Source organism: Chiloscyllium plagiosum, chromosome 33, assembly GCF_004010195.1.
Source record: "Chiloscyllium plagiosum isolate BGI_BamShark_2017 chromosome 33, ASM401019v2, whole genome shotgun sequence".
In the NCBI taxonomy this organism is placed as follows: Eukaryota; Metazoa; Chordata; class Chondrichthyes; order Orectolobiformes; family Hemiscylliidae; genus Chiloscyllium; species Chiloscyllium plagiosum.
Window position 1 is genome coordinate 8,474,207 of NC_057742.1, and position 12,932 is coordinate 8,487,138.

General features: G+C 38.9%; 1 protein-coding gene across 3 annotated transcripts in view; it reads right to left on the reverse strand.

Annotated features, from left to right (window-relative positions):
- Nucleotides 1-509: 509 nt before the first annotated feature.
- LOC122539800 (F-box/LRR-repeat protein 20) overlaps nucleotides 510-12,932 on the reverse strand; it is a 136,684-nt gene continuing 124,261 nt past the window's right edge. For all 3 annotated transcript variants that reach the window (XM_043674861.1, XM_043674863.1, XM_043674862.1), the window contains exons 14-15: nucleotides 10,605-10,817; nucleotides 510-8,616 (exon numbers count right to left, since the gene is read on the reverse strand). In XM_043674861.1, the coding sequence (XP_043530796.1) occupies nucleotides 8,509-8,616; nucleotides 10,605-10,817 (321 nt within the window). In that variant the 3' untranslated portion in view covers nucleotides 510-8,508. The remainder of the gene's footprint in view (nucleotides 8,617-10,604; nucleotides 10,818-12,932) is intronic.

Consider the following 12,932-nt stretch of genomic DNA (forward strand, 5'->3'; position numbering starts at 1 on the left):
AAAGACACGACCCACTAATACTAGTTTCCATACATACAGACAAAAGAAGGACACCACTTTGACTGGGACAACACATAAATCCTAGGTCAAGTGAAACAAAGGCACGCACAAGAATTCCTGGAGGCCTGCCATTCTAACCCAAAAACCATCAAGAAACACATCAAATTAGACCCTATCCACCTTCCCTTAAAAACAAACAGAAATGACATCACCCACCTTAAGAAACCAAGACCTATAAACAGAGATGGGACATACCACCAGCGTTTCATCAGAGACTCTCACTGATGATGTTACCTAGTCATGGTGACGAAACATCTGAAAACAAACCTTCCAGCTCAGCAAGCTAACTTACATCCATATTACCGTTAGTTATTCTTAAACAGCTTCGTGAAGAAATTGGAATATCAAACGTTGGTTTATGCGTTAAACCCTGGAATAGAATTATTAAATAGTCAGCAATCACTTTCAACTTAAATTGTTATACATTTTCAGAAACAAAAGAGACAGAGTAAAGGAAATACTTCACTATTTAATACATTGGCATTATATTATGAACACTCAGTGTTTGAGAATATTAGCACAGATTACAATATAATTGGAATACAATATGTACAACACAGGTTTATATATAAGGGATTGAACAAGATTTCAACCTATTTACCAAACGTAACATTTAAATGTAACATGTTCTTTCAAAGCTGAAACACAAATCATCAGGTTATTTCTCAATAGTAAGGCCTGTATGGTCACTCAGCAGCAATGCAATGCCTAACCCACCTCAGTATTGAGAAATGAGACACAGCTGACAGCCTTTACTCACACTCAGTGGTTAAAATTTGAAGAAAAAAAAAGTGTTAAGACATTAAAAGATTGACAAAAATGATTCAACTCAGATTTTCAGAAAATTACAAAGGGGAATGGTCAGAGAGAAAGAAAAACAAACTTTTAAATCACAGGTATTTATGCATCCAATCAATGGATAGTCCCACCAGACGTGATGTACATAGGAACCACACGGAAGGAAAAAAAATTTATCATACATCAGTTTAGGCACAGGGAACAATTCCTGACATTATGCCAGGCAACCATACAGGCCTCACTGTAAACTGGCTCTAGACCAGGTTTGTTTTGAAACTCATTTCATTCTCATTTCAAGATGGAAAAAAAATGTAAAAAACCCCACAAAAATAGTTCTACATATTTGCACTCCAACCACTCCCTGTTATTAAAGTGTATCATCCCTTCCACAGGCAGTGGCACATTGACTAGAGTGTCTGTCAAATGTCACATCCTCAATAACTAAGAAGTCTTCAATCTCTCACATAATTTATAAAGAGAATAACCTTGATGATTAAGGCCACACATCACGCTAATGAATTTTTAAGTGTTTTTTTTTTCTTTTTACAAAATATGGACATACTTAAAATGATTTTTCTTCAAGTAGCCTTTACCTTGCATAAATGAACTGCATTGTTTCATCAGACAATGGTAAAACAACGTTTCAACTCCTTAGATTATGTTGTAGCTTTAAAAAGCTTTTTCTCCTGATCACGTTAACCCTTTCACCCACTCTCTACATCACATTAAATGTTCTCATTGCAGCAAGGTCCTCTATTTATCTCTGAAGTTAAGCTTGTATCAGCAGTGAACCATAGCATGCTTAGGTGAACACAAAAAGGTTTACATAATATCATCTTACGTCTGACTTCAGTTCTGTCCTCTTCCTTTCCTCACTTGAAGACGACTCACATTTGGGTTGCAGCTTCTTTGAACAAGCGACTGTTTAAACACACAACTCTCTACAGGTTGTTATGATGAGCCTTAGTCTATTCTTTTAACACTTGTCCTAAAGTTCAGTTATTGCAAGGCATTCAAATTCCCTTACTGGACTCTTCACTCACCTGGCCCATAACATGGATTCCAAATGTAGCTCCAGTTGACCATCCGGTTGACACTGGACTTAATAGTTTCATTTATGCTGCTAAGTTTTCTTTCCCCACGGAGAGAATGGAAGGATTGGGGGAACAAGCTAGACTTTATTCCAGAGAAACTAATGGAACTTGGAAGCTTCAAGCATCAGAATATAGGTGGGAATCATACTTTCCAATTACAGGCTGAAGTGCTGTTTCACGGGAGGAAGTTCAAAGCTTTAGCTGATGGTTCCAATCAACATTTCATGGCATTTTTTCCATTTGAATCCAATTTTAATTCCCAACTCAAAATAGTCAATGTTTTGTCATCACTTTGTTCACTTCATTTCCCTCAACAAGTACACTAAAGCTCGAAGAATGCAGAACATTAAAACATTTTCCATTTAAGATCGAAAAATATCCTAATGAGTTGCACGTGCATGGCTGCAGTGATCACGCTGGATTTCAAACACCACCACCACAGCTCTGGTGTCAAGCTAGCATAGAAAGTGGATACTGTCACTTTAAAAATGGAAATAAATTATTCACTTTTCTGTAAGGTCACATTGCAAGGAAGGTCATCTCCTTACAGCACTTACTGGCACCTTTCCAGTAAGAAAAGTCCAACCTTAATGTTTACACAATACTCCATTGTCAAATTTGTCTCAATTTCCAATATATCTGGTCATTCTATTGTTCAGTTTAAAAAGGAAGCACCAAGTGGCACAGTAAAGCTTTGCAGCTATAACAGCAAAAGCCAAGGGTCACTGATCCATCCCTTAACTAGATTCAACTTTGGCTGGACAACTGAAGATAAACATATGGTCAACTGAGTTAATGACCAGGATTACCAAGTGAACTCAGCATTCATGGCTCGGCTTTGTGCAAATTCAGAGCTTAAGAAAATATTTACTCTCCAGAATGCAACAGCTCAGGCAAATCACAGATCAATTTGCTGAATATTTAACTTAATACCATGCCTTTACAAGATTAGGCAAGCACTCAGCAAAAAAGAGTCAGCAACATTTCCATATTTTGTGCTCCAATAACAATCTTCAGAGAATTGTGAAACTAACACTGATCTGGACTGATTTTTGTTTTGAAGCTATAATCTCATGTTTTACATGGAATGCATCTCAGTGTTCACAGCAATTTTGCAAAGCAGCTTCATCTGATGAGATCATCCACTTATTTGAACTAAGAGGTGTAGAAAAGCCATTTAATAATACTACATCCTCCATTTGACTGCTGTGTTACTTCACCCCAAATCTTCTTTCTAGAATGATTTTTTTTAAAAAAATCAATTAGGTGAAATGAAGCGGCCTGAGTGATTGGGTTTTTATTAGTCAACACTTCCACATTATTCTTCAACTTTCTTTGTTAACTCACTCTAGTCAGCTATTTCTAATAAAAGAGCTTCCAGTACCTTCAAGTTTAAAATTCTAAATATATCATACTCTCACCAGGCCACAGGAGACTCTGACATTGTTCTATTAAAATAGATGAATTATCACTAAATAAACCCCAATGAAGGTACATTATTCATTTGTATTCAAAATTGCACACCATGGGGCTGGTGGACTGTACTGATGCGACATATCTTCCATTCACATGCTTTTGAAAATCTTGCACATGTTCAGAATAGCACCACAGGTTCCACATCAACACAATGCTGATACAGTGGAACTAACGAGGAGTGAGAACTCAGTCCCAATCGCAGTGACAGCACTGTTTCAAATTCCTGGCGTTCAAAGATTTTGTTGCTGTTTATTTCATTTTTGAATTCATCCATATTGTGTTACATTAGCGACCCCACCCATCGCCTGATACTCAGCAATATCCATTCCTGTATTCGTCAGCCATATTTCATCATAAGTAAGTTTACAATTTCTAGCCAAGCTCAATGAGACTAAATATTCATGAGGTGGGGCTTTTACTGCAGCAGGTGATGGCCAAGGTCAATCTTTGCGGCACCTATCTTTCAAAGAAGTGACTGCTGCCTGCTAGATCTACATAGAGGTCTTGGCCTATTGCTCAAAAAGTTGACTCATCAGAGTGCTTCTGTGGAAGTTCTCTATCTTCCCCAATGTCACAACAGAGCAATAACCTGCTTGAGTACTAGCCAGTGCTCTTGAATTCTTGGGCCACAATACTTTTAATGATAAGCCAACTAGGAGTCAGCAAATGCCACATGTACCCACCTGGCACAAGCCAAAATTGCAAGTGGAATAGCTGGCCCTCCAATCATCCCCAAGCAGTTTTACCATTATGTTGCTATTTCAGTAAAATGGAGGGAAAAGCCACCAATTAGCTCAAATGTATCCATCCAGAAAAACAAATCAAATACCCTTCCCTGTTCCTGCTTGGGCATGTTTTGAAGACCATTTATTTTTAATGGAAGTTAAAATGGACTAGATTGAGATTCTGCAAGAATCTTAGAAGCACACTTTATAAAAGCATAAAAGTAAGTCACGTCAGTCTCTTGAACCAGTTTCACCATACCATCCCTCTACTCTAACCTCTGGGAGATCTGTACAGGTGGTAGGGCATCCAGAAGAGTAGTGAACAGTAAAACCATACATGCAATGCTAAATATTATGTCAAAAAAAAAAGTAGGAAGTATCTAACAAAACTGATCTTAAGTATGTGACAAAGGCTGTTGACCAATCAAATTATATCAATTTGCCAAGTATTTGTTCCAGATATTACCAAAGCAGAAGACATTGGTAGCCTTGTCAACCGCTTTAGATGTCAATGGCAGCAGGTAGGAGTGCCACCAAGATGACTAAACAGCAAGAATAATCTACATAGAGCATTCAATAGTGTGAAATATCAATGCACTGATGTAGACAGACAACCTACAGGGACACTGATCACAAGATCAGGTTTTAAACTAAAAATACTGAACTGAAGGGCCAAGCATAAATTTGTATGTCTGAGAATTAAACCTTGCATTGTGCCCACATATCCTGATTCCAACAAGCAACAAATCAGAAGTACTCCGACTTACACTGGAAGGAGATGCAGCCACACTTCTCTTAATTAGCTACATGTCATCAACAAAAACCTCTTGAGGTTACCCTTATAGTAGGGGTGGTGAATTAACTGGATGGCGCAGCACTGATACCTAAGTTAGTGCAGGACATCCTGTACTGACATTTCAAATACATCCTCGTGGCATATTACGAATATGGCATGCAAGTCAGCTGTAAATACAAGCAGCTGTTGCTTAAGAAGGACTCTCAGTACAAAGACATTCCCATTAGGCAATATCTAGAACAACAAAAATACAAAAACCGACGGTTTCAGCAGTCTCAAAAGAAATACAGTTGCGCAGTGAAACTGCGAGTGAATTCAAACCAAGTCAAAACCACCAGAAACCAAGGTCATGCAGAGAAGCAAGCCACAGCCAGTACAAACTCAGCAAAATGTGCTCTATTAAGAAATTGGCTCGCTCTTGAATGTGGTCGTAACTCTAGTGGAAAAGCCAAGTGTGAACCCTAATCATAGGTTTAAGTGTAAACGTGTAAAAATTGACTTCTCACCAAAAGTTACAGCCACCAATCGTGAGCACCCAAAAATAAATCTATGTTAAAAATAGGTGTGACCCAGAAGAAAAATAAACCTTATTAGTTATTTGGTAAAATGCATGGTGCTCAAAATATATAAATAGCAAAGAGGGAAATAAATAAACTTAATGCACAAATCCTTAACTACCATCTTACCATTGTTTTTAACTTCCATACTGTTGAAATGGGGTCTAAAGTGAAGGAACACTAATTTTAGTTTTCAGTTCTGTGAAGATCTAATCTGATCTTTTTTTGAATAGGTCAAAATGTACTTTGAACACTGAGTTCATTCAGCCCTTTGAAGTCATCATGATTTCGGCTGAATGACTAGCAAGTCACCTGGGGAAAGAGTATAATAGAGGTGGTAAGGGGACAATTGAGATGATGGAGAACAGAAGAGAAGCAGATTGATTTGAGGGGGAAGTGTGCCCTAACTGCAGAGATGCTGTAATTAACAATCAGTCAGGGCTCAAAAGAAGACAGTGAGAAGAAAGCTCCAAAAGGAGAAAGTTTTGGTTGGGGGCAGGGGGCGCAGTCAGTAGGAAGACATCCTAAACGCTACTGAAGACATGAGGTTTAGGAAAAGCACTTCTAGCGATGCATAGAATATTTGAAAGGAAAGCGACTATAGCCACACCAGCTGAGCAAGAATCTTTATGCAGGTGAACCTTTGCTGATATTCAAGAATCTGTTAAGTGTATTGCTTGGATGAATGGGATGAATGTTTCTTTTCAATGAGATTGTTACTGTAGTTGTTTCTCATGTCATAGGGTTCTCTTTTGAGTAATAAACTGTTCTGTTCTTTTGTTGAACATACACTGGCAGCATCTTGCTAATATGTTTAATGACTGATTACCATAGCAAACAAAAAGTAATAAATAAATCTTAGTCTACCAAGCCAGGATTGACTTAGGATTTAAATTGTTCAGTACTACCATCAGTTAGGGTAGTAATAGTATAAATGCCAGGATATATATACCTCCTGCAATGATTGTTATTTACACTGTTAATAGATGTTCCCTGTACAATTGATTTGTAAAGGCCATATTTTGAGGGACTGGGCTGGTTGTCCAGCTAATGCTCTGAAAATAAAAATGGTCACTGGGCTCAAAATGTTAACTCTGACTTGTCTCCATAGATCTGCTAAGCTTCTCCAGCAATTTGTTTTTATCACGTTCCACAGCCTTCTGTTCACCACTGTACAAACTTAAAACAGTACAGAGACAAGCCACAATACAGCAACAGCTCCAGTCTTTATTTCTCCAAAATCTCGCCGTATGTACGTCCTACTTCCTCCATTGTAAAGGCAGCCCGAAAGTATCAATTACAGGTGATACAACTTACTCAAGGATGTGGGACGTGCTAAGGGCTGGGCTTTGAAATAAAGATGGAGCTATTTTCATATTTCTCCTTTATCTTAGTACTGCTTCATCAGCAAGCTTCTCCAGTGAACAGAAAAGACCATGAAATGTGAGATGGAAATCAATCCCAGTCCCTTCAAAACCACCTTTTAAAAATGAATTGCACAGGGAGCACCTGTAGAAAGCGTAAATAAAATAATCATTTCAGTAGATACATATATCCTGGAATTTGGATCATTATAATCCCAACCAATGGCTCAGGAATGTGTAACTGATCTTGTTTCAAACATGCTCCAACATGCTCACTAAAAATGCAAAATACGATGCATGCCTTCACTTCCCTCAAATAAAAGTGAAAAACTTTAAAATTACACTGTCCAATGAAGATGTTAAGAAGTTGCAGTTTATTTAATTGCAGCCCAACATCATGAGATATGCTTTAATGCAAGTTTTGAATCCCATGAATATGGAAAAACAACTTACACGTGTTGGTGTGACACATCAAGGGCCGAAGGGCATGTACCGTGCTGTACTGTTCTATGAGACAGCAACCATAAGCTTGGGAGTGTCAATGTGGAGTAATACAGTACAAGACAAATAGAATTTACCAGATAATTGCTACAACATTTGTTCCACATTCTTCAAATTACAGAACAGGTTGTCCTTTTTTTAATACTCAGAAATAAAGAGAACCATTTAGCTAGCAGCTGAGTCATACAAGTTTTTAACCTCTCTTCTGTGTTGAATTTGCTGGTTTCAGTCAGGGGATGAATAAAATATAATCGTTTTCTTGGCCGTGGTCACTGAAACAATTTCAACTCAGGTTCCTGATTTGCATTTCTACCAAAGGCCCAGGCCACATTTCAAATCGAAAACAGACTTGTGCCTGAACTGAATCCATCTGCTACCAGCACAAGTATATTCAAACAGCCCACCAAACCTACCAGTCAAGATTCTCATTTTTTATGATAGCTGCTTGATTGTGGTACATAAAACTGCCATGCACCAAGGAAGTTTTCAACATGGTCAGGTGGGGAGAGTCAAGGAAATAACCTTTTTTTTTAAATATAAAGTTCAGAATATTAAAGGAGCTATGTTGTGCAGGAACTAAAGAAATCTGTAAGAGTTGCACTTCTGTAAGTGGCATCCTTCCTTCCTCAGATGTAATAGCAGGACCGGCAATAAACTCAGTACAGAATTTCAGAGCCAAGGATTCAATTGTGCAATTCTCCCCATTTACAATGCAAAGTGACATGAGTGAGCAAAAGGGTTAGTACACAGTTTAAAACTTGGTTATGCCACACAGCATTCTCGTGTTGCCAACTTGAGTTATATCATTCAGAAACAGGTTAAAAGATTTTTCCCCACCACAATACATGAAAACCAATTTCTTTTTTAATCAGACATTGATTTAAAAAAAAATAAATTATCCATATTCTTGGGAAATCTCTGAATAGAATCATACAGTGACAGAACTAGTATATGGCTGCACTCACTAATATGGGAATCACCCACACTGCCTGGTAATCATGTGATCAGTCGTAGCCACAGTGATTGGACAGCCCTTTCTGTACAGTACCACAGTCCACCAGGATCACCACTGATGATGCATTCAATCGTCTCCATTCTAACGCTATTTAAATAGATTTGTAAAAAGTAAAGTCGGTGTCATAGAATGATGCAGCACTTGCAGAAACGCTGGCGACCACCACTCACTGATGCAGGAGGGGTCACTGGGGCGAAGTAAGCATGGACTTTGATGTTTGGTAGGTGCGTCTGCAATTAATTAAAAAAAAAGACAAGATGCAAGTTTGTGAACTGAACATATTCAAACTAAACAAATAGAACAACCTTATAATTAGCCACAAGTCTAAATACAGGTCGACTGGCTATAACGTGCATTTCATCAATGCAAATTTGCTTTAACGCGATTAATGAATTGAGGCAATGTTTCTTTAGCACAAACTTTTAAAGCATGGATTGGTTATAAAGCATTTCCAGCCCCATTGGTTTAAATGGTGCTGCTATTATGTAATTTTCTTATAGCAGGAGATTGCATGAGAATGGAACTAAGGCGTTATAGCAGGACTGACTCTATTATCCATACAAGGCCCAATGTCATCAGTTCACGTCTATATGGCAATGCATTGTTTGAGGACATTTATCAATTTCTGCTGTCAAAATCACTTGTCATGTTTTTACAGGAGAAGCCAGTGTGGAGGTGGAAAGGTTTTGATGGTACATTTTCACCCCAGGGGCTATGACACAACCAAGTCAGAAGCTTGTGGTTTCAAAGCCTATTCCAGAGTCTTGATGCCAAACTCCAGGTTGTGCTTCAGTGCAGTATGGAGGGAGTATTGCACAAACAGAATTGTTGTTATGATACTTCATTTGAAAGACCAAACTCATTTCGCTGTCAGGCAGATGCAAGAGATCTATTTCAAATTGAGAGTTCTACCCTAGTCTCTTGGGGCCAAATACTTCAATCAGATGATTAGAACAAATTATCTGGTCTTTAATTATATTATGATTTGTGGGACCTGTATGCGCATATTGGCTGCATGTTGTGACTACATGTCAAAAATATTTAAATTAACTATAAAACATCCTGGAGTCATGCAAGTTGTTGGAATGCTCCAATCAGGAGGATTGCTGAAGCTCAATCATTCAGCATGGTCAAGACAGTGATAGTTAAATTTATAGCTGCTAATGACATCGAAGGGAAGAAGGACAGGTGGATGATCCACCACGATCTAGAAATGGCACAGCACTCTAATGGCTCTTTCTGCTGTATGTTCCTATGAAAAGTTCCTATGAACTCTAGATCTTCCATTCAAGGATCAACAAGTCAGCATCTTAAAATGGAAGTAGAAAAAGATATTTAAGCAAATCATCCATTCGTCATTCTGTAATTGCAGACCAGTACCACTAGATGATGCTATCCATCAGTGAGAACCATTTTGCCGGAGTATATTTTTGATCTACCAGCAAGGTAGATGAAGTGGCAATACCTGTGGAGCGTAAAACAGAGTTAACTTTATACTGGACTCGAAACGTAAACTCCGCTTTTCACTGCATGGATGCTATCAGGTCTGAGTTTCTCCAACATTCTATTTGTTTCAGATTTCCAGCATCCACAGCATTTTGCTTTTATAATGATACTTGAATTGTTCAGATGCTATATTCCTTCTGAACTACGCCCTTGAATTTAGGCCGATCCTATTCATGGCATATGAGTACACAAATATGAACAGAACTACACTGAGAAAAATGTTTGAGCGCGCAACTAGTACCGCAATATCTGCAGGCTCTCAAGAGACCCCCACCAGCCAATGAAATCATAAGACAACAGACAGAAATTCCTGGAAAATCTCAACAGGTCTGTCAACTCTGATTTCTGTTCACAGATGCTAACATCTTGGGTCCAATGACCCTTCCTCAGAACAGATTAAAATCATGGATCTGATCTCTGACCCAAAAGGAACTTCTGAAATAAGTCATCCAAAGCTTACACATCAACTAGACTTCATAGGTCACATATTCACAAACTATTTGTGTGTTTATCCAAAAAACATGGCTTTCCTTCTAAAATTGAAATCTTTGATCTGCATAATAAACACCAAGCAAGTTGTACTCTTATAATAAAAGCCATTAAGATGAAATGGGATATAATGGAAGATTGTGGACCATGTATTATACTCTAGGGGCAAACTAAATAATGAAAACAAGTATATTTCAATCAGACAGGAGAAAATGACACTAACCCGAAGTCTCTTGATCCCAGCACGGGTTATTTGTTGACAGTCATATAGCTCTATTCTCTCCAGACTATGACAGTTCTTTAGATGTTCGAGTGATGCATCAGTGATCAGTGGGCAGTTATCTAATTCAATCACTTCTAATCGATCGTGAGCACAGGCCCCATTCCCAAGATGGCGAATTCCGTCGTCAGTGATCAATTCACAGTGCGATAAACTCTGCACAGGGGGAAGTGTGTCAGATACATTAACTCAAAATTTGTGCAGTGCCTGCAATAGCAAAAAAAAAGTCTCAAATATTTAAAAGAAGAAACGAATGAGATGTGAAAACAGATGCCATGCTAGGAAGGGACAGATCGGTTGAGGGGCTTGAAAGTTTGGTTGAAAAGAAGCTGTGAGAATATTTAGGGTGAGGTGGTCAATCGGGATTAGCAAGGGCATTTTGGCACCCACTGTTGAGATGGCAGAAGGGAAGGATACAAATAAGGCTAGAGTCAGAGATTTGCAGCATTCAAGTGAAATAAGTGGGAGAGAGAGCGAGCCCCTGGTCACATGGCACTGGGAGGGGTGGAAAAGGGATTTAAATCCAGGAGTTGAAATAATTTAAAACATAAGTTCTTAAAGCATAGAAATGACAGTGGGGTAAAAATCTGTTACATTCAGGTGCAACTAGCCCACATTCCTATTTAAAAATGTTCCAATCACTACGGTGATGAGTTTATTTGTTTTTCTATCAAATGGAAGTTTCTTGCAAAGGATGCTTAGTCACACTCCAAGTATGTCGGAAACCTTTGCCTTCCGGCATTTGTTGGAAGAGAAGGAAGGGGAAAGCAGCACATCAAGCAGAGATGAAATCCTAAAAGTCAGTAGCATAGAAAATGTAAAGCCATTATAGCAGAAACAGCAGTAAAGTCATCTCACATAATTAGGAGGAAACATTTCACAATAACAGCAGCAAGCCATAAATCTCATTAGCAGAAATACAAGAACAGAACCGTTTAATGAAATACAAACAGTCAAGCAGACAGATAAAAAGAGGCATATAAATCTACTGCTGAATTTTTATTATCTAACTTGGGTGTCCGCCACTGTCAACGTTTTACTTTTATACGGCCTAAGTAGGACTTCTTTAGGGCAAAATTGGACATGTCATGACACAAAGTCTCTCCCAGTGTCTGTGTGGGTTTCCTCTGGGTACTCCGGTTTCCTCCCACGGTCCAAAAATGTGCAGGTTAGGTGAATTGGCCAGGCTAAATTGCCAATTTAGTGTTAGGTGAAGGGGTCTGAGTGGGTTGCTCTTCGGAGGGTCGGTGCGGACTTGTTAGGCTGAAGGGCCTGTTTCTACACTGAGTAAGTAATCTAAGTAAGTAATCTAATCTAAGTGGTAGATTGGAACAATCAATCACAAGAGATGAATTTCATAAACCCAACAACTGAACCACATAGGTTCCCATCAGTCTAGATCACTCAGTCTGAAACACCAACGCATACTTAAGACCATAAAACGTAGGAACAGGAGTAGGCCATTCAACCAGAGCCTGCTCTGCCATTCAAATCAGATATTCCTCACATCCACTTTCCTGCGTATTCTGCCGTAACTCTCGATTCCACTACTCATCAAAAACACATCTCAGCCTTAAATATACACATGACTCTGACCCCACAACTCTCTGTGGCGAGTTCCAAAGACTCTCAATCGTCAAAGAAGAAATTCCTGATCATCTGTCTGAAATTGGCACCCCTTTATTTTGAGACAATGCCCTTTGGTCAGAGATTCTCCATGAGTGGCAAAATTATCTCACATTTACCCCAACAAGCAACACAAGGCCAGTCTTGCTATACGACTTAAATTATCAGTGCAAGTCATTGCCCAGTGACCAGAGTGGTCCTCGCTGGAGGATCATCAGGAAATGTGCCATTCTTCCCTTCTGAAGTTTTAACAGCACTGACACATACTCGGTATGGGAGGAAGTTAGGGAGGAGAGCAGGGAGGGGAAAAGTCAAAGGAATGAAGAGGAACACAAAACAAAATTGATGTAGAAATTAGCAATTTGCAAATTGAGAAGATTTTGCATTTTAATGCTGTGCAGGCTAAAATTTTGAGCACACAGCGAAATATTATAATCTCACATCAACCTTGAAGAAAGCACCTCATTATAATGGACATTAGGTACAGTTACTGGATTAGTGGTGCTGGAAGAGCACAGCAATTCAGGCAGCATCCGAGGACAGGCAAAATCGACGTTTCGGGCAAAAGCCCTTCATCAGGAATAAAGGCAGAGAGCCTGAAGCATGGAGAGATAAGCTAGAGGAGGGTAGGGGTGGGGAGAGAGT